We start from the raw sequence: 27,156 nt of genomic DNA on the forward strand, positions 1-27,156 counted from the left end.
GTGGAGGCCTTAATTTTGGCTGATAATTTTCACTCGATATTAATTTTGACTTAATAGAAGTAATTAGCTTCTGTAAGACTAAAATGGAAGGTGGGATCAAATTGAGTAATCTTCAGGTTCATTTAAGACCAGCATTTGGAAGCTTCTTTAGAAAAGACCACAAGTGATGTCCTGTATAAAATACTGAAATGGGACTTACTTCATCACCCTTCAAAACAATTTTTCACACAACTTAAAAAGCAAGTAATTCCACTAACATCAGGTAGAGCTTACAAAAACAGTCCAGGTGTTCACACAAGGTATACATAGCTAAACATTGCCTTCATACCACAGAAGATGAAGCTCTATGAGCAAGAGGCATTCCATTACTTTTCAAAACAAAGATCACAGTGAGTTCATTTTGGCTTTCACAACTCTTGCAACAGAGCACACAAAAACAGAAGTATCAACACCAGAGCTCCAGGTTTTCCTCTTGTTTGTCATTTTAGTCTAGCGTTTTATCACCACCTGCTCATATGCTCCAGATCCTGCTCTGAAAGAATGTTTGAAAGAAGTTAGTTCAATTCCAGTTTAAATGGAAGCTAAATACCAAGTATAAAAGATCAGCAAATATACTGTTTAAAACAAACAAACAAACAACATCCCCCCCCCGAAAAAACAACAAAAAACCCCCAAACAGCTAAATGTGAAGGGTAGAAAACACGCATAATTACCATACCACTGAGTAAACTACAGTTTAATGCATTAAAGCGTTTTCTGTTAGAGTACCATCAAAATGAAGAATGATAAATAATGTTACTGAAAAAGAAGTTACTGTTGGTCTTCTCTATAATTCCCTAAACTTTATCTTTTGGGTATCCCTCCTATCCTATCATATGCAGCTAATAGTTTTTATATACATTTGTACATAAATAGATAAATGTCTCAAAAAAAAAAAAAGTGATAGTCATCTTACATTAAGATCCAGGAAAAACATCTGCCAGTCTTTTGTTCATGTTGAATTGTAAACGCATGGTTACAAAACAGTTTCACCCCCATGTGACAGAGCATAGTGCGTTGTTTTACATGGCAAATGGCAGTACTATGTCAAAAATTAATAGGGCAAAGCTGTGCCTTAGTATAATATTCTGCCTGGAGTGTTCTGGCAACTGAATTAGGACAGATCCCTGTATACTACTGTAGCATGCTCTGTAACCATACATGTTATCCTAGATAGAAATTAGCGTGTCCAGTTTGCAAATAAGATGATGAATTATCTTTTAACCATCAGTATTGCTTGCTCGTGTAAAATTTATTTGGTTTACAACTTTCAGCACATTATCAGCTGCCTTTATACCTAATTCCAGAAGTACCTGCTGAAATACTAATGCTATGCTAATTTCGTGATATAAAGAAAAATCCTAAGAATTACCTTGGACTGCAGAATCATGGTATTAGAGGATGTTTTTGTTTTGTTTTTAATATTTTCTTATCTGAGAAAATTCTAATAGATTCAGGTCAAGTCATATATCAGAGTATTTGAAGAGGGTTTAGAGAAAAAAAAATCCCCCTGGTTCTAACACAACTACAAGAAGATAATCTGAAGCAGATTATCAAAGGAGAGAGTTTAGGGCTACAAATAGTTGTAAGATGAACAAGCCATTGAAACAGGAATAGTGTAGCATATGGAAACAGAAGAAGTTGTGAGCAAACTGAAGGAAATTAGGCATGTTATCAGGAAGACATAAGAGTTTGATGCTGTACAGGTGGATGCGTAAAACCCTTAAGACTTTCTTCCAGCTCCAGAGAGTAATGTTATAGGTCTGTAGAGCTAAAATTTCATACTAGTGCCTGTTTCCTGTGTCTGTACTGAAACATTCCTCATATCTGAAAACTTTGGAACGGATACTCTTCAGAACCTCTGAAAGTTATAATTCTTATGGCTGACACATCTGTTTTATTTTGAGACTAACCTATGCGTTTTGTTCTGAAACCTGATGATCTAGTTCTTTTGGTGCCTTTAAATGATACAGAATAAAAAGATAGAAAGATCAAGAATGTACATACAGAATAATTCCTGTATGCATGTAAGATGCATTTTTGTTAGTATTACCTATAGATTAGTTGTTTAGGCTACATACCTGTTAGGTAGGTGATGGCTTCCAAAAGAAGTGCTTCCACCAGGGCCCACAAATAATCTTAAACCTTCTTCTAAAAAGCAAGGGAATTAACATATGTTAGTTTCCTTTAATGTTGCCCTAGCTGAAAAAAAAAATCATTTTAAATCTACCAGTCTTATAACTGATAGTTTCAGATGCACATGTTTTGAGTAATGAAGAACCAAACTTCATATGGTATAAGTTGGAGGAACTACCTTACTCATAGATTTGCCCCTGCTTTTTTCAGGCTTAAAGTAATTCTCTAGGAAAGTTACTTGAGTCTTGCAAGGTTCTTTTCAACATCTGGGAGACAGGATGAAGCAGAAAATGTAGTGATCCATACGTACTTACAATTACAAGCAACAGGGACTATGAAGAGAGTGGATTTTCCTAGTGCCTGTAATGTGCATCAATTTTCCCTAAGCTCCCTTATTTATCTCCATACCTTCTGCACTTGAGTCTAAACTGAAGTCTTGACTCTGGAGTATTTTTTCAACTATATCATCAGCATCGACTCGGGTAGCATCGACCCTCTTCAGCTGTGACTCCACAGAGTCTTGCTTTACAGGATGTCTGCAAAAATAAATATATTTAGAGCTCTTAGAGGTGATATGCTAAATTATGGTTTACTTCTGCTAGATAAGGCTTTCAAAGTTAAGTGTACCTGGAGGATTTTTCTGATGGTGCATCTTTAACAGGTGTATCCATATCGGGTTCAGTTACTTTTGGCTCAGTCTCTTCACATGGCTCTAGAATACTTCCTATTCCTGTTGAGGTACTACCCACTGAGGTGTTTCTCCTGTGGCACAGTTCAGACAGACTGGATGATCTAGAGTGACATGTGCTATATCCTGTTGGGAAAGTGCAGGAGAGCTTTGTTAAGTGTGTTGTTGGCAGCCAAGGTTGTTACATATACTTTACCATCCTGAAAGCAGAATTTGTGTTTTTTCTTCTTATAAAGAGACTTCAGAAACCTTATGAATGTATGTCCATACACCAACTAGGCAATTTATTTTGGGGTTTGTATTCTAGCACATCTTTTTGTTCTAAATAACTCTTGCTTCTTAACAAATATAATAACTTGGTGTCATTACTTCCCCTTCAGCTTTTAGAACTAAGGCTCCATTTGTAAGTTATTTGTTTTTACACATGGAAGAAGTAAAAATCTCATTTGGATATGTTAATTGGAGGGAGCTAAGGGAAAAAGCTGTTTCACATCTGAACGGAAAATTCATTGTGCTTTTAAGAGGGGAAAAAATGTTACCCTCCCCACACCTGAAACTCCTAGGAAAAGGCTTTCAACTTCAAACCATTTTTTTAAACATATAAAGTATACTTATTTTCTACAGTCTAAAACTGTGAAAGTAAATAAACCCCAACAATTCATAACAAAATTGTTAACAATTACCTGACAGTTTTGACTGCTGACTTGCATAGCTTGATGTCCTGGAATGTCCACATGCACCAAGTTCATCTGGGACAGAGGCACTCTTTGATGAGACATCTGCAAGATGTGCAAATCAGATACTGTTGCTACAGCCAGCTTTGTTATTACTTAAATCTTGATTAGACTCAAATGTCAGATTTCCCAGTGGGATTAGGGACTTGACACTGGTTTTCTACAAAACCTTTGAAGATTGAAGTGCTGCAAAAATATCTTGTATGTCAACAAATATGCATTCCTTAAAAAAAAAAAAATCATAATATGTTTCTATCTGAGTAAAACAGAGAGTACTATTGGGTTAGAAAGATTTGTATGTTTTAGATTTGTCTGCACTGTGTACATTGAAGACATAGTAGAATGGAGTGCTAGATGTTTTCCGGCTGAAAAAGTAACTGTGGTTAAGACAAGCTGTGTTTAGGGCTGAAATTAGTAAGCAATGTGAGACCCTGAAGCTTGTGAAAAAAACAAAAAACCAAACCCATCTCCCCCCCCAAAAAAACCCCTCAAACCTGCAACACAGTAGTCGTATTTTGTTTCTAATAGTCTAAATTTCAGAGTAACTGCTTTAATTTTAAACAATACTTAAAACTTTTACCACTCAAAATTTACTCAGTTACGCATATCCCTATGATTTGTAAGTTGAAAATTGAGGGCCAAATTCAATGCTCAATCAAAATACAAATCCAAAGGAAATCAAGAAATGTGTCACACAGCAAATGAAATATTTTAAATGTTAAAAAGAAAGCAGGCTATCAATTCAATTTCTGTTCTTTATTTCCATTAAATAAGCTGTTACAAAAGTTAAAAAAAGAGATTCCAGTGATGTTATCTAGGAGAGTGTGTCTCAAAAAATAACTAAAGAAGTAGACCAACTGTCGGCATCCATTTAAAATTTTAAGTATTTCATACATCTCCTTGAATATGTGAAGCCAGTTATAAAAGAATTGAGAAATTAAGAGCGTTATTTTATACCTGCCATGCCCAGATGTACTTGTTTTAAGCTTTCTCCACCCTTCCTGTCTTCATGCAAAGATTCTGATTCTCCAGCAATTGCTATAGACATTGCTGTGGAAGGAGGCCTGTAAGAAAAAGGTGGTTAAGATTTGCTGTACTTTTGCTGTAATCCTTCCAAATTGATTAGCACAGATTTTTCTTTTTAAGTAAGATGGCATAATTCATACTGTGCTTCAAGTTAATAGGCTTGTAACTTTTTTTTTTCTGAAAATGTGCTGCCTAGCCCCCTGTTAAAAAGGGAAAAAAAAAAAAAAGCTTTTGCTATTGATCTTAAGGACATTTTATAGAATCCATCTGCTCAGCCCTCAGTCCTTCAGGCTTCCAGGGATCCTTGGAAAGGCTTTTCCTTTTTTCGTGATTGGTAGAGTGATATGTGTTTATTTTGAAGTCCTTAATTTTTTTTTTTTTTTGTGTGTATGAATCACAGCATAATTTACGTGCTAAGAATATATATAATTCAGTACTTCATGGAATACATGACAAGACAGTAATTTAAAATAAACACAACCACCAACATACAACGACAACTGGCCTACTTGACTTGTGCACTGTGACATACTCCTGGCTTTGTTTCATCTCTGTTACAGTACATGAGGAGATTCTGGGCTGATAACCCTCCCACTCTTAACAAAGGGGCCTATGTTACTATCTCCATGTATTCCCCTCTAAGTCCTACCTACTTCAAAATAAAAAGCATCATGTACAACATAATTTAAATTTGGTTCAATATTTAAAAAGCTTTTAATAAAGCTTAAATGCTTGTTTCGGGTTACAGCAAGACCCAAAGGAATATTTTATTAAAATTAATAAACCTCTAAGTTTGTGTTTGGCTAGTGCAAAAGAAACTAATTAGAAAATGACAAAGTGAAAGTAATCTTCTCTTGCAAGCAAATACAACTAAAATACATTTCAAGATGTTACCTACTTTTTTTTAATGGTTTGTTATTTTTGACTTTGGGACCAAACTGTTGGTCTGCATACAAATGGGTATTTGTTGACATTTTTAGATTTGACATATTCCAAAAATTAGTTGCTGTCTTTAGGTACAGTAACGTATCCCCTCTTATGTTACGTTTGAAAGTAGAGAGAAAGAGAAAAGGTACTTCTAGAAATATAATGCTTGTGTGGCTTAACATACTTTTGAAAGTCAGAACAGAATGCTTTCAGAGATGTCACCCCAGATCAAACGTCAAGCCTTCTAGGCTTCTTCATAAAATATGTAGCTCATTCCAGATTGTGAAATTGTTTTAAGGTTTATTTTTCCTTCTACCAAGGACATCTGGATTAGATAAATTTTTTGTTCTGTTTGTGTTGAAAGTTTACGTTCCAGGAAATGGTTGTATCATCAGTTTGGAAGAAAATGCCAAGTCTGAATAATTTCAGTTACAGATTTTTTTCCTAGGGAGCCAGAAAACTATTTAGCTACTAATTTCAACTACTTTGTACCACCCAGTAAAGAACAGAAATACATTGCTTTATTAGTATACAAGACTAATGATTAGTTAGTTGCCTTTGAGAAATTGTTTATCAGTACCAGTGAAGTGTTTGTTAATAGGTCTGACTAAAAAATAAATCAAGAGGTGCTAAATAAGTAGAGATACAGAAAAGCTTTGCCCAATCAAACAAATTCAGATAATACCCTTTTACTATTTATTCAGTAAGCACAAGACAAGATTTTACAGTGTTCAGGTGTTCTTATTTATTAAAGGTTAGAAGAAGAGGGGAGAAAGGGCCTTTAGTGGTGCAAAGGGACATTGAAGAGTTCCTGTGGTGGATCATCTGAGCAGACAACATTCTCAGGTCTCCTCAGAAACAATGGTAGGCATACAGCCAGAACAGTAAAGCAGAAAGTCTCTAGTTGCTATAGAAAACAGTTCTTGATTGTCCTAATTACCCCAGAACCTGCCTTGAACCAGCTAAAACCTCCAAATCGTGAGTTACTTCATACTTGTACCTCAGACTGAGTTAGAGCTTGCAGCTTGGAGCTGCGGCCTCATTTCACTTTAAAACACTATTTTTTATACTTAAGGAAGATTTCAGTATATGTTTACTGCTACAGATTAAGCCTGTATGAGATTATTATCTTTTTTCATTGGATTACTCAGAGGGACATTGATTGCCTACATTAATCTGATAAAAGATGAGTTTAAATTCAGTTTATGAGAGTATTTTGAATAAAAAAAGCTTATCCATACTGAAGTCAAAGTGTTTAGCGGTTTGTAAGTAAGCGCTATATCTTTAAAATGGAAGATATCTTTGATCCAACATAAGGTCTGAAAGTATAAATGAAATTTGAGAAGCTACACAAAAAGTTGAGATTGACATAACAAGGGTGAAGCTAGCAATTTTTTCCAGATTGTTTTCCTTAAACTCATTTTTTTCTTTTCAAGATATATGTAGTACTTGGAACTCTGCCTTAGATTGTTTTTTGAAGGGCTAACATGAGAACAAGCATGTTGTCTCAGACCAAAGGTCTGTCTAGCACTGCATCCTGTTTCTGATAGCAGCAAACAACTGATGCTCAGAGAATATGGTACAGATCTGATGTATCTCCTGAATACTCTCCCAGCATCACCTCATCTGTAAGTTAGGCATTTCTTGAACCACATATGATGGTTTACACTTAACAGCCCTCAATAATTTTTCATTCAGCAATTTGTCTTAGTTCTTTCTTCAGCTTTTAGTATTCACAGCGTGTAGTTGTGAACAAGTATGGAACAAGAGTTCCATAGTTTAATCACATGTTGTGGGAAGAAAATACATCCTCTCATTTTGATTCCATCTCTAACTAGTTTCAGTATAACAATGTGGTCAATGAAGTGAACTGAAGAAAAATTTGAGTTAAACTAGAACTTAAGGGATCAAATTTATTTTGACGGAATTATTTCATCAACCACTCCCCCAAACATCTTGTGACAAGTAAAATACAACTAAGTTGGTTTAAACCTGATCTAGACAAAATTGCCATCTACTGTCATGTAGAATTAGAAAAGATTGACATTAAACTGAAAAGCACATGCATTTTGAACAATCCAGTCTACCAACATTCTAAATTACAGAAAAGCAGCGGCATTAAGAGTCTTGGCAAGTATTGAGGAATTTTCCATGCTGTGTTCATGGAAGCAGATTCTATACATATCTCTAAGCCTATCCTTAAAATGAATGGCTTTCGGGTTATTATAAAATACCTGTTATAATACAAATGATGTGAGAGTTCTTCACTTCCTACTGATCAGGATAATTAAGTTATGGTTAGCAAGATAGTGATGCTCTCTGGAAACAGGAAGCTTGCCAATCACACTGTTTCAGTTTAGTCATCCACTAAGCTTGAGTGCCTCATAATGATATGGCTTATTAGTCTAGAAAGAAGGCGACAAATTCATCTTATTCACAACTAGGTTTTTCCCTAGCGTGCGTCCTTTTTTTGTTCTCTGGTTAGTTATGGAAGCTAACGTGCTCTAGCAAAACTATTACATTTCCTTAACTAAAGATTAAGGACAATGAGGCTGAAGGATCCTGAATGTATAGCAGTGTGTTCTCCTAGCTACCTCCCCCCTCAGATGTTACCTCTTGCATCTTTTACTAAGTTGCATAATGTCTTTGCTGACTAAATATCTGTAAGTGCTTTCTCTTGTACTAAGTCATATCACACTTTTTTTTTTAAAACAGTCTTTTAGTTAAAAGTCTTTTAAAATCATCCGAGACTTGTGAATAAAAGGTGTAACAGCACATTTTCCAGATGCAAGTATTAGTCAGATCACCCCATACCAAGTATATTTATATAAGCTTGCTGCAGGAACAGTTTCCCCATAAGTGTTTCTTCTGTTTTATTTAATTACAGATGTACAGGCTAGTATTCTTTGCTTGAAAATATACTAAGTATTTAACAGCAGGAACTATGATACTTCTACTGGTATTTTTACCATGTCAGCCATTTTTCAGCTACCATCCCATTTATTTGTGCCTTTTTTTTTTTTAACTATTGTTGCCAGATTGGAGAGATTTATAAACACCAATTAGAAGTGTAATTCTGAATCATGGAATGCATGACCAAAATGCTATCCCAGACAAACTTTTGTATAAACTTACGTTTTAAAGCATGGATCTCCAGACATTAGCTGCATGTTGATCAAAACCTACACATTAAGAAAACAAAACCCACTGTAAGAAAAAAAAACTTTAATTGGTCTGTGATACATGGTCTCATCACTAAGTTATACTTGCCACAAATCTTACATTTAAGTAAAACAAAATGGCATCAACACATATGCAAATAAATACACTTATGCAAAAAACTGCATCTTTTTTCTTAGTACACGTGCAAACAACAAAATGGCATTTAAAGTAACATAGTTGGACATACAAGATTCTGCAAAATATATATAGATCAAGAAGAATCTTAGAATCATTACTGGTTAAGATGGCTTCAAGGGAAAAATAGACAGGAAATCTAAAAGATTAATGAGCAAACAATATTGTTTACAACAGTGGGTGCTGAAGTATGTTCTTTGCTGAGAGTGTTTAGCTAAGTGCTAGCATATGAGAACTGGTTGTGCTAACATCAGAGATAAAGTAAAACCACAAAAGGTAAATAACGCTATAGGACAACAATGCATCGAGAAGGCTTGTTAGCTGGGTCAAAGCCATCAGTTAGAAGTTTTCTGGACAAAGTCTATGACTATGTCTTAAATCAGAAAGTGCATGCTTAAACAGTATACTCAATAGTATGAGAAATTAATCCCAGTGTCTTGGTAGGAAAATTTACTTGTAACATTCTGTATGTAATTATTTTCAAGTTTATGCAGTTTACTCATTTTTTTAAACTCCTTAGACTAATGGGAGAGAACAGTAGGGTGGGTGTCTTGCAACAATGCTCACCAATTGTTACATTGATTACTAGCAAATAGAAGAGGGAAAGTCCCAGGAGTTATGGAGGTGTTGAAGCTGGTTTATACATAAATAAGCCAATTAAGAGATTCAGTCTTAGAAAAACAGCACAGCAAGTTGCCCAGTCTTAAAGATATAATCACTACATATGTAGTACTATATGAATGTATTAACTTTTTCATCATGCTTCACTATTCCATTTTTCAATTCCTGTTAGAATATAAATACCTTTTGAAAACTTTTCTCTTACAGCTATCCAGCTCCATTTCAAAGAGTAGGACAAATTTATTTTTGACTGCATAGATTTTAATGATTCTTTCTAAACAACGCTGATGTGTTTACTTTAAATAGTTTTCCTTCTAGAAAGAGGTTCAGAAAATACGTTTTAAATTTCATTAAGTGATTAATAATACCACTTGCTCTCTGCTTTATTAGCTTAAGTAAGATAAAGGAAACAAATTACTTTGAGAATAGAGTTATCCTGTCTTGTATTTTTGGTATCATAACCTTCCAGTAAACAGCGACGAGTGGTATTTCCCGATCCAGCAAACTCTGCTAGATTTAGATCTGCAAATCCTAGCTGTTAAGAGAAAATGACAAATTTAGTAGTAAGCATATTGCTAAATGAAGGTACTTGCTACATGCATAGTATTGAGTGCCACTGAACAGCAGTTTCTCTCAAATAGGAATAAGAGGACGCTCAATAAAGGGAGCGGCCCAAGGCAAAAAGCAGAAAACAAACTTTGAGTGTCAAATTCTGCACATTTCTATTTTCAGTTAAAAATTTAAGTCTCAAGACAGAAAAAGAACACAGAGTTTTCTTTGTTTTTAAAAGTAAGCGCATGCAGAAGGGTTTACTTTTATCAGCCCTTGCAACATACTAAACTGAAAGAAAAAAAATCTGGTGGTATAATACTACTATGTACTTATTAAACACACTGATTGAGAGTGTAACTATAATGCATATAATGAAATCATGGGTATTAGAGTACTCTTCTGGAATTACTTTAAAAGGGCATAAAATTACAAGAAAGAAAAGCTAATTCATAGGTAAAATTAGATACATCTCAATTTACCTTTGCATATGCCTTTCCTCCTTTTAGCTCCTAGAAAAAAGAAAAACACCCATGCTATTAAGCTGTTAAAGATACTGACTGGGGTTTTTTGCTTGTTTTGTGTTTTTAGAAAAGCAAATACTAATCTTCCTTTTAAAATAGCTTAACACATACTTGCTAGGTTGTGCTGTTGTCATTTAGAACTTAGTATTAATAATGTCCTCAGTGCAGGCCAGCAGGAGACTGACAACTTGTGGAGGAGAAAAAGGATGAGTGCCTGATGCTGACCAGGATTTGGCTCTTGCAAAGTCTAGCCCCAAATGTAGGAAGCGGTGCATAAAAAATACTGGTACTTAGCACAGTTCAAGGCTTCTAAGTTTATTGCTGCTTGCCAGAAGTATCTATTAAGGGCTAACTTTATGAAGACTGATGAGCAATTCCTTTGCCGTCCTGCTGGAATAAGTGTTCTTTTCAATAAGAATGTAAAAAACTATGAATTAGTCAAACTAGGTTAATTAATAAAACTACTACAAAATTTTGACTAGAAGAATACCTGACATGTTTTCCGCTAAAATATGCTTTATGAAGTTTATCAGACGTTTAAAAATTAAACCAAAACAAGCAAAGAAAGAGCAGGGAAAGAGGAGAGCAGGGAAAAAGAGCTACTTACCTTACGTACAGACACCCTGCAAATGCAAGTATCCAGAATCCCTGTTGTGGCACTGGCACTGATTTTACACATAAATAAGAACTTTTTCTTCCAGCGGACACAGTTTGCCTGTACTACCTCCCTGCAAATAGAGAACATAAGCTTAATATCAATTGCATATACATTCAGGACCATAAAATGCAGTAGGACAGCTCAAGAACAAACACTGGTTCCGCTGTTTGTAGAATGGTCACTTTATGCAAAATGTCTTCCAAGGCCTGCATAATCATTGTTCATTCTTCTCTTTGTGTAGCAAGACTAATAACCATTTCAAACCTTGAACATAACATTAGACCTACAGAACAATTCAACAGCCATGTGTTTTTGCAAATGAATGAGACGGTGATTTCTCCAGTTTGCCTCATGAGAGTGAAATATTCCTGAACATTTGACCCCAGGCACTGTCTTCCAAGCTGCTGAGCTGTGGAACGTGCTCAAGATACTGTCTTTGACAAGTAGTTTTTCAATACAGAGAAAGGGAGCATCATACAAGCAGAACTAGATAAACTGGAGGCCCGGAAAAGTACAAAGGCGATGAAGTACAATAACCAGATACAAAGTAATGCACTTGGGTCAAACAAGAATTTCAGCTACATACTGGGAGCTTGCCATTTGAGAGCAAAATAAGATGACTGATATCCGAATGTATTTGTTCATTGCAGGAGGATTACAAGCTGACAATATGATGCGGCTGAAAAAAGGCAAAATGTAGGTCACTTTCAGCTATATTAATGTAATTATATAAGGCTCAAATGGAACACATTCTGTTTGGGTAACTCTGGTTGAGCAAGAACAGACTCCAAAATGAACAGGTACTAGAAACTCCCATATCTTTTAAGAAAAAATGACATATAATGAAAATACACTAAGTAATTCAAACGCTTTAGAGACCAAGTAACTAAGTCAAATGAGGCATAATCAAACACCTATTTCAAACTGAAAATTATAAAGTCTCAAACCACAGAGCAAGTTTCTAGAATGGCCTTCAAATAAGAAAAGTAGGAGCAAAAAAAATCATACTGTATTTAAAGACAAGGTTGGCCAGTTTGTCAATAACAGGGGACAAAAGGACTGTGATTCTGAGGGACGTGCCTCAGGGATCAAAAGCTCTTTTCTAGTCCCACATTTCTAAACTCAGAACTTCGAACTGTAGAGAAACTGTGCTAATTTCTTCTACCACCCTAATCGTTCAAGTACAATCTTCACATATTAAAGCAATATTTGTCCTTTTCTTTCTCTTCCATTTTTCTAATACATACATTCCTATGTTTTGTATTAACTTCTTACAGAAGCTTATTATTGAAGATCCAGTCTGAAATCTTTAACAGAGGTAGAAGTCCACGTAAGCTGGAGTCAGAGTTTATTGTCTGTGGAGAAATGATAAATTGGAAGGCTCACGCAAAAACTCCGATTTGCTGTGCTGGTGAAATTGCCAGCTACAGCGCTCACTGGCATCGTGACTTCCTAAGGTAGGAATAAACTAGCCTGCCTAAAATGAGTCATTTTAATGATAACAGACGACAAATGGATTCTGATGATACAACACTGAGTCATATTCAAGCATGTGACCTAAAAGGAACATGCTCTATACACCACAAGCTACCTTTTATCCGTTATGTTTCATATTGTAAACTTTCCTGTGCTTTGGAAAAAAAAATAAATCCCAAACTTCCAGCATATCAGTTATCTAAATTTAAAATAGAACCCAAATTAAAAAAAGGCAATTTACTAATAGTTACATCCTCTGCTGGAAACACACTCAAGCCTGTCATTAAGTAAAATACAACCTTAAAGGGATATTTGATAACTGCTAACATTTGCTACACTTAGAAGGCCCAGGCATAACTTGTAGCACTTATGTGATAGTTGCTCAACTCTCAGGTGAAGAAAATAGTCAACTAGATGTCCACTGTCAAGCAGAACACAGCTATCCAAGTGCATGAGTAATTGGGGTCTGCATATTTGCAGGTTTCATACACTGTGCTTAAAGACAACACAACTTCTGAGAACATTCTTTTTCTGCAGATCACAGTGGTCCAGTAACTTAGAAACGAAATCTCCATAATTTTAAGGTTTTTTTTCCTTAAGTTACATTTTGAGCTTATCCTAAAAATGAAAACATAAAAGACCCTCTTCTCTCTTAAAAGCACCACCACATCAAAATCAGTTTTACCTTTTTCATGAGCTGTCTAGCTACAATTTTTTGCTTCAAATACAGAAGGGATATTTATGTCACTTTCTTAAGTCGTTAAATTCACTGTAGAATCATAGAATCGTTTGGGTTGGAAGGGACCTTTAAAGGTCATCTAGTCCAACCCCCCTGCAGTGAGCAGGGACATCTTCAACTAGATCAGGTTGCTCAGACCCGCGTCCAACCTGACCTTGAATGTTTCCAGGGATGGGGCATCTACCACCTCTCTTGGCAACATGTCCCAGTGTTTCACCACCCTCATTGTAAAAAATTTCTTCCCTATATCTAGTCTAAATCTACCCTCTTTTAGTTTAAAACCATAACCCCTTACCTATCACAACAGGCCCTGCTAAAAAGTTTGTCCTCATTTTTCTTACAGGCCCCCTTTAAGTACTGAAAGGCTGCAATAAGGTCTCCCCAGACCCTTCTCTTCTCCAACATCCACTTTTTATGTAGCCTAGGACACAGTTGGCCTCTGGGCTGTGAGCACACATCGCCAGCTCATGTCCAGCTTTTCACCCACCAGCACCCCTAAGTCCTTCTCAGCAGGGCTGCTCTCCATCCCTGTTTTACTAGACCTTAAAGAGTTACTGAAGTTTAATCTTACCAGAAATATCTAATCAATACTAAAATGCATGCAATTACACAAATCTTTATTAACTTTCAAAAAGCAAGAACTCTTAACAATCCTTTGACTTAAGCTTTATGTCTAGTCTCAGATCAAAACAGACCAGCTACGGCCGTGAATCCACAGGGAGCCTTCATTTGCACATTACTATGCATGCAATAATATCTGCAAAACAATCCAGTCTCGAGTGTCCTTTTGGAAACTAGAAGCAATGTAGATTTTCTGGTATTCATTACAAGGCTATAAAACAACGCTACAAGACTGAAAGCGTTCACTTGTCATCCATAAAGGTCAGAAAATCCCTTCTCATAGCATCTGCTCATCATACAAGTAGGACAGTTGTCATCACCCTTCCCTTATCACCCAGAAAACCATTGGGACTACCAGTAACGGAATGACTTCTCCTCCCATTCATCATTTCATTAAGTTCTTGTAGTGTTTTTACATCTGTAAATTTTCCAGTTATTAATAATATTTTTTCCTACAAATAATGCCTTTACTTGTCTGGATGTTTCTATAAACTCATAAGGTCAAAATAATGTATCAAAATCTTTGTACAACTCAGTATTATGGTTCAGGTTATGTTTCTGCTTTTCAGAACAGCTTTCCACCTTTACAGCAAACTACAGTCAAAGTAGCTTTACATTATACAGTTATATAGTATTCCGGTTATCACTAACATTATAGGAAAAGATAAATTAGTGAACATTAAATGTAGTATTTTTTCCTTGAAAATACAAGATAAATGTAAGTAACATCTGCTTGAGAGATGTAAGTGTCCATAAAACCTTTAAGGATTTGGATTTATTTCAACATACCAATACTACTATACTGAATATCATTGTTCAAGTAAGGAAGATGGCACAGAAACACTATGCTTTTGGAAGACTCAATCTACTCGTATCACAGATCAGGATTTATTCAGGCAAATAATTTCATAATCATTCAACAGCATAATCAGGTTTTTAAGTTTTCTTACAAACAAGAAAATAAAAGTTATAGTAAAAAGGGCTCAGTTATAGATGCTGATGCTCTAATTCTTGTTAAAATAAAATCAAGTAAAACCAGGAATACCTCTTCCTCATAAGGACATCAAAAAAGCATCATTAGTTTCTTTCACAGGCACATTGTTTTAAAAAAACACCAACATGATACTTGAAACATTTGTACACAATCTGAAAAAAAAATCAAAACAAAACAAACCCAAACCAACTGCCCTCCCGTGCCCCAAACAGTTCTGCTAATTCCATTATATAAAGAAGAATTTGACGTATTTTAATGAAAGTAATTTTTGTGGGAAGAAAAGCAAGTTATTCCCCTCATGCTGAAAAAAACCCAAGTCAAATAATCAGACCATTTAACTTTGAAGTGTAATAGCTAAGTTTCTAAGATTCTTAGTTCAAGTGCAAGGCCTTTAGAAAATAAACAGTTATATTGATTGGTTACTATGGAAATGAACCCAGATAACTTCTTGGCAACTGTGCCTATGCTACAAGGCACGCTGGAGAAAGCTTTCCGTTATGAGTCAGTTTCCTATGAGCCTCACAGTCACTTTGCCACATGCAAACCAAAACCAGTTGTTTTATGAATCAAAATATATCTTAGTTACTAAGATGCATTCAAATACATACTAGGTTGCAGTGGTTTGGTATAACTCAACGAATGCTGTCAGTAAGACCTAGCCAAGAACAAACTGAAGAGACAAATATTTTAAAATAAATTGATTCCAAAGTATAGTTTGTTACCATTAGTTTAACAAATTGTTTTTTTCTTTAGAGAGACAATTTCACATTGACTAAATTTCAAATGCAACATTTCACCTGTAGACAAGTCTTTTTCTGTATGTATTTTATGTACTGTACACAATTGCGGTTTAGAATGATGAAAAGAAGTCTTGATTTTTCTCTTCTGATCCACAAAAGAGAAAATCAACAAGAAAACCAACACAAAAGAAATGACAAATCCTAATCCTAATCCAGTCAACCCCTCATCCTAATTTGTTAACAAGTGATGGGCTCTTTTTTTTTCTGAAGGTGTTTATAACCAGCAGATTGTTTGTTCATTTGAACATAGATAAAGGATATGAATAATGGCTTGTTTCAGCAAACAGCTACAAACGCAAAAATAAAGCACTTTTAAGGACCTTAAGTGTCATGGGAAAAATTCCTTCTTGCCAAATGGAAAAGCTTTAGCAGGAGAGGCTTAGAAATAAAGAAGCCAAAATTCCTTGTGGGCATTTACCAAAATACTGTGTTCCATTAATTAGAAAATTATTTATTCAAATTTTAATCTGAATTATTCTAGACAGCCAATTATAACATTTAGCCATATGGGGATGATTATGTTAAACGAATTGTTTTTCTAGTGCAATTATTTAGAATCATTGGTCACCGAAGAAGGAAAAAATTGGGAGCTTTTTTTTCAGTTTTAAGAGGCCATTCAGACTTTATACCAGACTACATTCACATGAAACTACTTCTAGAAATACTTTTGGACTCAATTGGGTCAGTACGCTTCTTTATGTTAAAGAAAGGAGTGTTTGCTTGGACATCTTACAGCTTTTGGACAGAACATGAATTACCTACTCGCTATAATTTTTTTTACTCCACAAGGTAAATGGGAATATTATTGTTATAACTATTATTTTTTAAAGCTAATATTTTGATGGGAGGGATGTTTTGGACTTCTAAGAATTGTTGAGGACAGGTTCTAAGAGTCCAAAGTACAGCAAATAAAATGCCTTTAGAAGAGTTATCTCTGAATGAGTCCAACTTCTCCAATATTGCTTCTTTTAGGGGAAAATGTATCATGTTGATCAGAGAGCCCAAGATAAATGAGGCTGCTGCAGCTCCACTCCCCAGATCCAACCAGTTGTCAGGCTGAAGATTCCCGGTAAGCACCCATATGCACCACACATACACAGCTGGCCACACCAATGACAGACACACATAGCACTCACAGACAGCCAGCACCAACAGCCTCATCCCACTCCCCTCTCTGGCTGAACAGGACAGAGGTCTGCTAGCAAGACCTGTGTGTATATATATGGGGCTCCCAGGCTACACCACCTACTGGACAGCTAGTCTGGCTTCAACCCTGATAGCATTTACACACACCTGCACTTGGTCCAGGTGCTGGCACCACAGGCACACAGGTGCCGATCCCACTCCTGATCCCACCCCAATGGCTGGCACTTGGTTTCACTCATCTGGTCTCTCCAGTTGCTGGCACCCAAGTACTCTGGCCCCCAATCCCAGTCCAGTTGCTGGCACTAGGACTCTCACTCACTCCAGTTGCTGGCACAATGGACACACAGGCCCCTGTGACCCACAGTCCCACTCCCATGGCTGGCACTTAAGTCCAGGCCTTTCCTGTTGCTGGCACCACAGACGCCTGAGCCCTCTCATGCAGAGTCTTGACTCCAGTTGCTGGCACTTGGATCCACCCCCTTCCCCATACACACTGAACAGAGAGCCCTTTGCCCAGGAAAGAGTTAGAATGTAGTTTAATATGAAGATACAATAGGCTGCACTGATTAGAAACAGGGCACGGCCAGACAAATGTACCAAGCAGCAAACTATTTATACCCAACCAGCCCTTTTATGCCCTTACCTCTATTTTCCCCACACTTGTTCCTCCCCAAATCACCTAAATTCATGCCTTCCTCCACCTTTAGTTCCTCTCTTAAACATCCCATAATAAGGGTCTTCCCCAGCATCCCATAATGTGTCTTGTATCACTATGCAGCAACTCCCCTCAGTCCAAAAGGTGCTTTAGTGGTAGCACAATGCAATGGGTTTCCTGCCTGAACAATAGGGCTGAGGCTCTCCTGGGACAGCCCTGGGAGGGGCCTGGACAGGGTATCCCCTTGTCCAAGTCCATCATTTCAGTTCCCCACCTGCCTCTGTGTCCCTGTGCTTGTGTAGATGGGCCTTTGATGGGCTGATGGCTCCTATGACAGGCCTGGGAAGAGCTGGGGCAGGGTTTTAGCTCCTCCACCCTCCCCTGCGTTTGTTTCCTGCGCTCATTTGTGGGTGTGCATATGAACTTTTACCGCCTAACCTAACAGCTTCCTTTGATCAACCCTTGGCTGAATCAACTTAATACAGTTAGCTCTGTCCTTCTGACACAAATGTCCCCTTCTCTGGAGATTTTCAAGACCTGCCTGGATGCAGTCCTGAGTAATGTGCTCTAGGCAATCCTGCTTTAGCAGGGGAGTTGGACTAGATGATCTCTAGAGGTCCCTTCCAACTCTGAAAATTCTGTGATTCTCTGATTCTGTGAAATACAGCGTTTAGTAGATTGGAGTAACAGAGTTATTTTTAGTGTAGGAAATAGTCTTTTTAAATGGGAATAATATCCCATTCATATATATATATAATATATATATATAGACATACAAACCCAAACAACTTTCCTGTGCAGAATACCAGAGCACCTAACAAAGAATGCTAATATCATGATCCCACCTTAAAGAGACAGGAATTAAGGGATTAGCCTATAATCTAACAGTTCATCAATCACACCTGCAGTGCCCTCAGTGGTTCAGGTACTTTACAGTAAGATTTCACCTTTCCTAGGCTATCTTTAGCATTAGGAAGGTATTGTTGGATGTAGAGTTCTCATTTGTACTAGAGAACACGTAATGGTTTGGCACGCAAGAGAAGAATACCCTCTTGCACCCCTCTTACCCAAAATCTACTTCCATTTAAAATCTGTGTAGTCTCACAGTTGAAGGAAAGATATAGGTACCTACGCAACAGGCTCCCAGAGCAATTGAGTGGCTGTCTTAACCGTCCACTTTCAAACAAACACTGACCACTACTATTCAGTCTCCCAGGATCTGCCAAGTAGCTTGGTATTTGTTAAGCATTAAGAACCTCAAAAGAAAATCACTCTCGCTACACAGAAACGTAGTCTTCTTGTTTGGTTTAGATCCATGCAGCTGAAGTATCAAACACTATGGTTTACTCGCATCTTTTCTTTTAATATCTCTACTGTACACACAAAGGAAAATATAAACAAGGTCACCCAACAAAGAGATCCTTCACTTTCAAATTAAACTAAAATCCTTACTAAGTTGATGAGGGAAGTAAAAACAAACACAAATAGACAAATATGAAATTAACACAGGTATTTTAAAGCAAATAAAAAGAGATCTAGCACCAACACCAGTACCAATTTTATTCAAATACATTCTATGCATCTAATATACATAACTAAATACACATAACATACATGCTGCCCATGCATGTACCAATTCAAACCTCATTATCTTTAAAGAACATTGAGCTACAAAGGAGCAAAAAATATTCAATATAACTTTTCAAATGCCAAACTACACTTTAAATTGTTATTTGATAACCAGATTGCTAAATTTAGTCTTCATATAGAAAGATGCATTTCTTGAAGTTAGAGCTCAGAGCATGATCTGCAAAGTAGTAATAAACTATGCAAAACTTCAATTTATTTCTTATATTCAGGAAGAAATACAGTTTACTTTTCCTTTAACATTATGTGCTTCCTCCATGCCTGAGGCATATAAGAAGATACATTCTCTCCAACAAAAACATTTTTTCCTAAGAATTGCAAAAAAAACTAACAAAACTAGTCATTTACAAACAGAGCTTCAATGTTTCACAAATTTCAGCACTAAGCAAACCAGCAAACAGCTGGCTCTGCAGGAGGAGCTCCACTTGTTTACAGTGCACAACTCCCCAGTTAATTTGCTGTTAGTACATGCAAAACTAACAGAGCAATCATTTTCTATTCCACGTTTTTACTTATAATAAACAGGTTAAATCTTTAACTAGCAACATTTCATGTCAAGTATTTCTTATAAAATAATTATAAACTGATCATCATATGGAAACAGAGGTGCTTTGGAATACTTTTACTTATGAAAAATTGCTGGTTACAGGCAAATGCAGAGACCTGAAAGGGAATTAGCACTGTGAAGGGCAAACTGCATTAGAAAGACTGTAGCCAGCAGTTCAAAGGAAGTGATTGTTCCCCTCTGTTGAACATCTCTGAAGCTCTATCTGCAGCACTGCGTCTGTTTTCGGGGCCCTCTCAGTAGAGGTAAGACACTGAAACTGAAGCAAGACCAGGGGGGTTGAGATGAGCATCTAGAGTCGGATGAGGGGGATGAAGCACCTGACGCAGGAGAGTTTGGGAACATGGGATTTTTACAATCTGAAGAGGTGAAGGAGGATCTAACTGCTGTCTTCAGCCATCTCTATTGAGTTAGAGAGAAGAAGGAGTCAGATATTTCTTAGTGGGGAGCCGAGAAAGTAAAAGAGACAATAACAAGAGAAATTCCAATAAAATAAGGGGAAAAAAACGTTCACAATGAAATTGGTGAAACAGAAGGGTAGGTTGTGTACAAAGACTGGAATCCCCATTCTTTCAGAATTTCTAATGATAGGACAAAGCTCTGAGCTTCCTCATCTAACTGAAGTTAGTCTTGCTTTGAGCAGAAAGTTGGACTACATGATCTCTAGCAGCCCCCTCCACCCTAAATTATTCCCTGAACAGAAATAGTCCTTAAAATATGAAGGCAAACAGGTGCTATGGTGCTTGCAAATGGAATGTTTATGACAGCAAAATACTGTGCTCCATGTACTGTGCTGGGGTCAAGGGCGAAAAAAAAAAAACAACCCAAACACATCATCACCAGCTCTTTTGAACCAAAAAGCCTATTCTCCTGCACAAGTCATAAAAGGATAAAAGCTTCCCTCCCCCCCTCCTCCCCCTTTAACAGATGCCCATCATACATCTCTTTTCAGGAACTTTTCCCTGAAAAGCTAGCTGTTGCTGTATCTCTTACTAAGACTTACAGTAACAAAAGTCTCACAAGAAGGACACCTCTTCATATCTGCAATAATCAGTTACATTCCATGCAAAATGCAGTCTGTACAAACATTTTATCTCCTACTGTAGCCCAGAGATGACCCTCTTCAGATATAATTTTTTCTTTAGTCCTTTGATTAATTCTATGATTTTCCTCCAATCTATTTCAGATATTTGATTTCTTCATCCCTCTCATTTCCACACCCTTACCCTCCCACCTTTGTACATGAACTCTCCCACTGATACTTCAGCCTTGTTTTCTTCCCCTTCAGCCCTGTCCGGAATCTCCACACCAAGCGTTGTACATCATGTTACCTTCCTCAAGCTCTAAATCTGATGACTAAACCTAAACTAAACTAGTTACATTTTATTGTAACTAGTAATGAAAAGCTGAAGAGGTACAAAGAAACTACATTTAAAAAAAAAAAAAAAGTTATAATTTGTGTGGAGAACTTCCCCTTCTTACCTCCTCCTCTCTACAGAGAGGGACAGGGCCTGGAAGCTGCTCAACCACCAGGCTCATAACTGAGAAAACACTAAGTGGACATGGGGGATCTGAAAAGAGCAGCTACAAAATTGCAATCTAGGATCTTTATCCCTCCACCAATTTGCCTCACAGCACTTGAAAACTTACTTTGTTTCAGTTTATCCAACTGCAAATCCAGTTACAGTTGAAAAACTAGAAGTAGCATTATCCATTACCAACTTTGAAGACTGTCAACAGGACTGATACATCATGCAGGAAGATGAGAGTGATAGGGACAGTAATTCCACGTGACAGGTATGTTTGTCTAACAAGTACTTTTGTTTAAAAACAGAAAGCTTATTAAGCTGTGTTACTCTCAGAAGAAGTTTTGCCTTTCAAATACAATTGCAGCACCAGGGAAAACAATGGTTAAAAGGCAATTTGAAGAGTCCAGTGAGGCAGAAAATGTACTTGCTGAAGTCACAAAAACCAAACGTAGTTCTAGGCAGTCAAGAAGGAGGTAGCCAAGCGTCACTAGAAGTAGTACTTACTATTTGAAAGATAAAAAAATCAATTTCTACAGAAAACAATTACTTACTCTAGCCTGTGTCTATTAGGAATAAGAATATATTCATGCAAGTAATACAAGATTCTCTGAGACTGCCTCTCAGGACTCAAAAGCGTGCTGTACATTAAAACAACTTCCCTGGAATGTGTTAGAAAATAAAATGTTTCGATTAAAAAGTTATAGTTGTCTGCATCCCCTAATCTCTGTCTGTCACACAGATACTGATCATAATCAGCTTCGTTAGTTTTGAATGTTGTTTTGTAAAAGAAGGGACAGCGAGACATCAGCAACCTGAAGTGTCAGAAATCAGATCTCAAAGGCAGGGGAATATAATCAAACTGAAGACTGCAGTCATAAGAACAGCCCAACCAAGAAGTCCTTTTCTCGAGTAGGGTGCAGGTAGAAATCAAGCTAAAAATGTAACTACCAGACTTACAGCCACTGTAGCCTAAATCTATACAGTACAGTGTTGGAAGTACACCATCAAGAAATAAGATCCTTTACTTTGCAAAACTTCTTTGATTTCCTCATATCCCATCTGTTCTTTGCTGCCAGTGGAGTAACAACCCAGCCTACGAGCAGTTATCTACTCTAGGGGCCCATCAATTATTTCTTCAGCTTGTTAAAATGAGGGCAGTTGCAGACAGCCTGTACTTTCAATATATTTATGTCTGCATTACAGTAGCCTTGAGTAAGTATGCTTAGTATTTAGTCAAGTCTATACCTTAAAATAGTATTTTTCTCTTGAAAATATTAATAGCTGTAATTTCTGCCCTGGAATAATCTTCTCTCCTTTCATGGTGCCATAGACATTATGTGCACAATATTTTATAACCAGGCAGTGTATAGATACATAGCATCCTGGAACCGGCTCAAGTATCCTGTATTAATGTATCCAGTTTCAGAGAGAGATCTATTATCATTGGCCCAGGGCAAAAATAGAAATGTAGAAAGACACCTTTCCACATAGGAAGCCAGGCTTAAGGTAGAAAGTTTTCTAAATGAAAGTGTTAGCATAACTTTGCATACCTCCACAGTCTATTTGCTGAAAATCCATGTAAAAATACTATTTTAAATATCCAGAAGTCATATTAGAAAGCAATTTCAAAAAGGGGAGGGCAGAAATTATACTGTGTGGCTGATTGACAGTTTACTAAACTGACCAAACACAACCTGCCCCCTCCCGCAACTTCTTTCAAGGTTTTCCATGTTGTAGAGTCAAAGCTCATAACCCCTAGAATTCTCCCAAGAATTTGAGAGTCCTGCTCTTGCGCACACACTCAAACATTCCTCCCCAGGTTTAAACACTGCTACTACTTGGCTGTTCAATATCCTTTGATCAAAATGCTATTTGACAGTACCAGATTACGTTAAAAAGTTGAGTATTTTGACAGGTGATTAAGCATTTAGCATTATAATACAGAATTTTCTTTTCCTACAGTAAATATTCACAAATTTGTATAGGGAAGTTTCAAATAGAAGTTTTCAAATTGGAGTTCTAAAAAGCTACGTACAAACACAAAACCCCATAGTTCTGTGTAAACAATTAATATGGTTGCCATTTATACACAAACCAGATCACTATGTACTGCACTATACCAGCTGGTTTTATCTGGTGACAGAATTTCTGTACACTTCAGGCACACATCTGTGTCAGCCAGAAAAGTAGTTGGACTCTGACAAGTGTCCAATAACATGGACACGTCTTCATAACTTACTTCTTACATATGTCTTTCTCAGTAAAGATCTGAGAAGTGAAAAAAATATTTTTCAGTAGCTCGAACTTTTATCTGTCTTCTCTTCATCCCACTTCAGCATTCAGAGGGGTGATGTAGGTATCACATTGCTTGCAGGATTGGGGCTCTAATCATTCGTACAGCATGATCCACCCAGGGCTGAAAAGAAGACCACTTGAACCTGTTTTCATTAAAACTCACAACTTTATTCCAGTGCTGCCAGGCTGTGTTCTTATGACATTTCTTTCTTAATGAGTAAGCTTTGGAACAAAAACTGCTAATAGTGTTAGGCTGGTTTATAGCCCGTTGATATGACTGCCTTTTTTTTTTTTATTTAGGCAAGAGGCAGCAGTTGGTTTGTATCAGTACCGACTTGAGAACTTAATTCTCAATAGCTTCTCCCCCCCAAAATTATTGTTTACTAGACCTCAGTCAGTAAGAAAAATAAAAGCTATTAAGAAGACATGTTCAGTTTTTCCATGTATTATACAATATTTGAAATGAGTTTGTATATTACTTTCTGAAACACAATGGAGTTCTTCAAACTTCTTTTATAACACTACAAAGATCACTGCTTTAAGGATACAACTGCCAGCTCACACTGAAACTAATAAATGTGTGCAACTAGAAGATGACGGCCATTAAAAAAAGTTTGCAACTGACAAGTTTTGAAATGCTGCCACTCTGATGTTAATTTCTTCCTTATTTATTCAGACCTTTGCTGAATCACCACTGTGAAAATCCATCTGTTAATTCTTAAGCCAAGAGCAAAGGCACTCCCTAAATTGGCATTGAAGGATCACTGCAGAGGAATTCTTTACCTTCCTACCAGCATACCTCGACACTTCTCAGTCCAGCAGGAATGGACCAGTTACACTCACAGGGACTTTGATAGACCAGCATATGTTTCACTGCTGTTCTTATTTTTAAGCCATACCCCCAGAAAAAGAAAATGGAAGAATTTCAAAGCTTCTTTGACTCCAACACAATACTTCAACACAATTTTTTTTATATCATCACACTTCCACTGACACTTCCTACATACACCTCCTATCACACATGTTTTACTCTAATACACTGTTCACATTCATAAACATATGCATGCATGCTTTCAAGCTTTTAATTTTATCATCATAAACAGGCAAGGCAAAAAAGGCTAAGATCACAATAATGCATCAAAAAACATCAGCTCAGCTGAAATCAACTCCTTTAAAATAGAGATACTGTCCAGAAGATGTATGTCAGCCTGTGAAAATGACTTCAAGGCAGTAAGGGCTGCATTAGGACAGTAATGGCACATTAGTGCCTAAAATCATGATCATCGTCATCATCTATTACTCATGAAGAAGTCGCTCACAAGCAAAACATTGCAGAAAGAGAGACATGAAATGAGAACAGAACACTCATGAGTGAAGACCCTCCAACCATACAGAAGAAAAAGTAATCTTTAATTATACATGCTAGTATAACAGAATGGTTAAATAAGGGTGTTTTAGGCCAAAGTTCTATTTTTATGCTCTTTATTCTCGTTGATTAATTCTATTTACACAATCAAAAGCAGAAAATTTAGCAAGGTCTGTAACCACAGTATTTTAATAAGAAAATAACTGAATATCCATAGATTTGTTACTGATTTCTGTCTGCTCCCAGAATTCTATGACATTTTTCAGTAAATCATTTTTGTAATAACATTAAAGTAACATAATAGCCCATACAACATGAACAAGCGTAATGGGCGGGTAGCGTCCTCCTCCCCAGACCTGAAGCCACAGCACACCCTTCCTATTGACACGGTTTTGCCTCTGCCTGGCACCTGGAAAAAATTAACCCGCTTGCACTCTGTTTAGCCATTGCTACCAGCGGATCAGGCAGCCACTGACACAGCAGATAACAGGTCTATCGCTGAGGCACAAAAGAAGGAAAAAAAAAAGCCACCTGTCTACTGCTGCTCTTGCACTGCAGAATTAAGCACAAAGTCAGTAACGTGTATGACCTGAGTACGTACAGGAAATAAGAGAACACTTTTCCACGAAGCTGTTTATGTTAACTCTGCATGTTATGGAGAGTTTATGTTAACTCTCCACTAGCCACAGAACGAAACACAGTGAGCCAGTGTCCAACAGAATAAAACATTAAGGTCGCACAACTTGCATTCACGGGGGACAGCTGTCACTTCAGACTTGGCGGCAAGAAATTTCGTGCCCTCCCGTTACCTATACAACCAGCAGGCTTTATACCTCCAGGCGCTACGGCACCAGGGACCGCTTTCCCTAAGACTACCCTCACCCACTCACGGATTCGTTTCCCCTGTTACTCAGCGTTTAAGAGCCTCAGTGTTTGCTTTGAAGCGTTACGACTTCAAGCAACGAGCAGCCACGCAGGCGAGGAGTCTACAAGTGCTCCCACGTCTGTCCTGTAGCCGTTGATGCTGGGTAAGGCGGACGGGATGAGGAGACAGCCAGCCCGCCCGCTGGCAAACCGTGCCACAGCAGCTTCGAACCTCCGTGCCCGCTTCCCTTCCCGAGGGCAAAGGCGAGCAGCACGCCCGCAGCCGCCGGCGCTGGCCCCCGGCTGAGGACTGGAGCCGCCAGAAGCCCCCGGGGCGGCCGCTCCCTCCAGCGGGCCCCCGACCCCCGCACAGCGGGAGCCGGCTGAGCTCCAGCCCCCCTGCCGGGGGAGCCGAGGAGCGGGCGGAGGGAGCTGCAGAGGCGGCCGGCCGCCCTGGCTCTCGGGGGCAGGGGAGAACGCGGCTTTGCGGAGGTGCGGACTCGAGCGCAGCCCGTCGGAAAGGCGCGGCGGTGGCGGCGGCCCGGCCGGGGCTGCCTGCGGGGCAGCGGGCGCCCCGGCAGCCGCTTGGCTGGCGAGCCCCGGAGGCACCTACCGGGAGGACTCCCCGCTGAAGCTGCCCCCGTCCAGCAGCCGCACCTTGCAGAAGAGGATGCCGTTGACGAAGGGCACGGAGGAGAGCTCGTCCAGCTCCAGCTCCACGCGGAACTTGAACTTCTTCTTCTTCATCATGATGAAGGCCATGGGCCGGGGGCTGCCCGGGGGCCGCCCCCACGCCCGCTCAGCGCCCCGCGGCAGCTCCGCTCCGCGCCGACCGTCCCGCTCTGCTCCCATGCCGGGGTCGGGACGGGACGGGCCGGGCCGGAGCGCTGGCCGCTCCCAGCTCAGCCCCGGGCGGCCACGGCGCCTCCCGGCCAGCGCTTACATGGCAGCCGGCGCCTCCCTTTCAAACCCGCCCGCCTCCGCTCCGCCCGCTGCCGGCAACGGCTGGCGGCGGGGCGCGGCCGGCAGGAGCCGTTCGCTGCCGCTGCCGAGCCCCGGCCGCTGCCGTGCCAAAGGCTCGAACGCTGGCGTGTCATTTGCACGAAGGAGTCGGCCGGTGCCGTTACAAAGTTGTTTAATAAGGGGAACTCGACGTGCCGCTGTCCCGCGCCGACGGTGGGTTCCCGGAGGAGGGACGTG

The 27,156-nt window shown here is 38.5% G+C and overlaps 1 protein-coding gene across 1 annotated transcript; it reads right to left on the reverse strand.

Annotated features, from left to right (window-relative positions):
• Positions 1-286: 286 nt before the first annotated feature.
• On the reverse strand, positions 287-26,860 carry EEIG2 (EEIG family member 2). The gene is made up of 11 exons (XM_082484658.1): positions 26,570-26,860; positions 11,209-11,329; positions 10,560-10,589; positions 9,947-10,063; positions 8,686-8,732; positions 4,555-4,661; positions 3,547-3,642; positions 2,803-2,989; positions 2,584-2,711; positions 2,121-2,190; positions 287-532 (listed from the first exon to the last, which is right to left on the reverse strand). Exons 1-11 carry the CDS (start codon positions 26,806-26,808, stop codon positions 490-492), a joined length of 1,185 nt encoding a protein of 394 aa, XP_082340784.1. The 5' UTR covers positions 26,809-26,860; the 3' UTR covers positions 287-489.
• Positions 26,861-27,156: the final 296 nt, after the last annotated feature.

This window comes from Vanellus vanellus, assembly GCF_965231255.1.
Source record: "Vanellus vanellus genome assembly, chromosome: 5".
Classification (NCBI taxonomy): Eukaryota; Metazoa; Chordata; class Aves; order Charadriiformes; family Charadriidae; genus Vanellus; species Vanellus vanellus.

Excerpts from the sequence above, each read along its gene's own strand:
- EEIG2 (XM_082484658.1), bottom strand. The coding sequence starts at position 26,808 with ATGGGAGCAGAGCGGGACGGTCGGCGCGGAGCGGAGCTGCCGCGGGGC. Across the intron at positions 4,662-8,685 it reads GGAGATCCATGCTTTAAAAC|GCCTCCTTCCACAGCAATGT; the intron begins GTAAGTTTATAC and ends TTTTTCTTACAG. Across the intron at positions 2,712-2,802 it reads CCATCAGAAAAATCCTCCAG|ACATCCTGTAAAGCAAGACT; the intron begins GTACACTTAACT and ends TTATTTTTGCAG.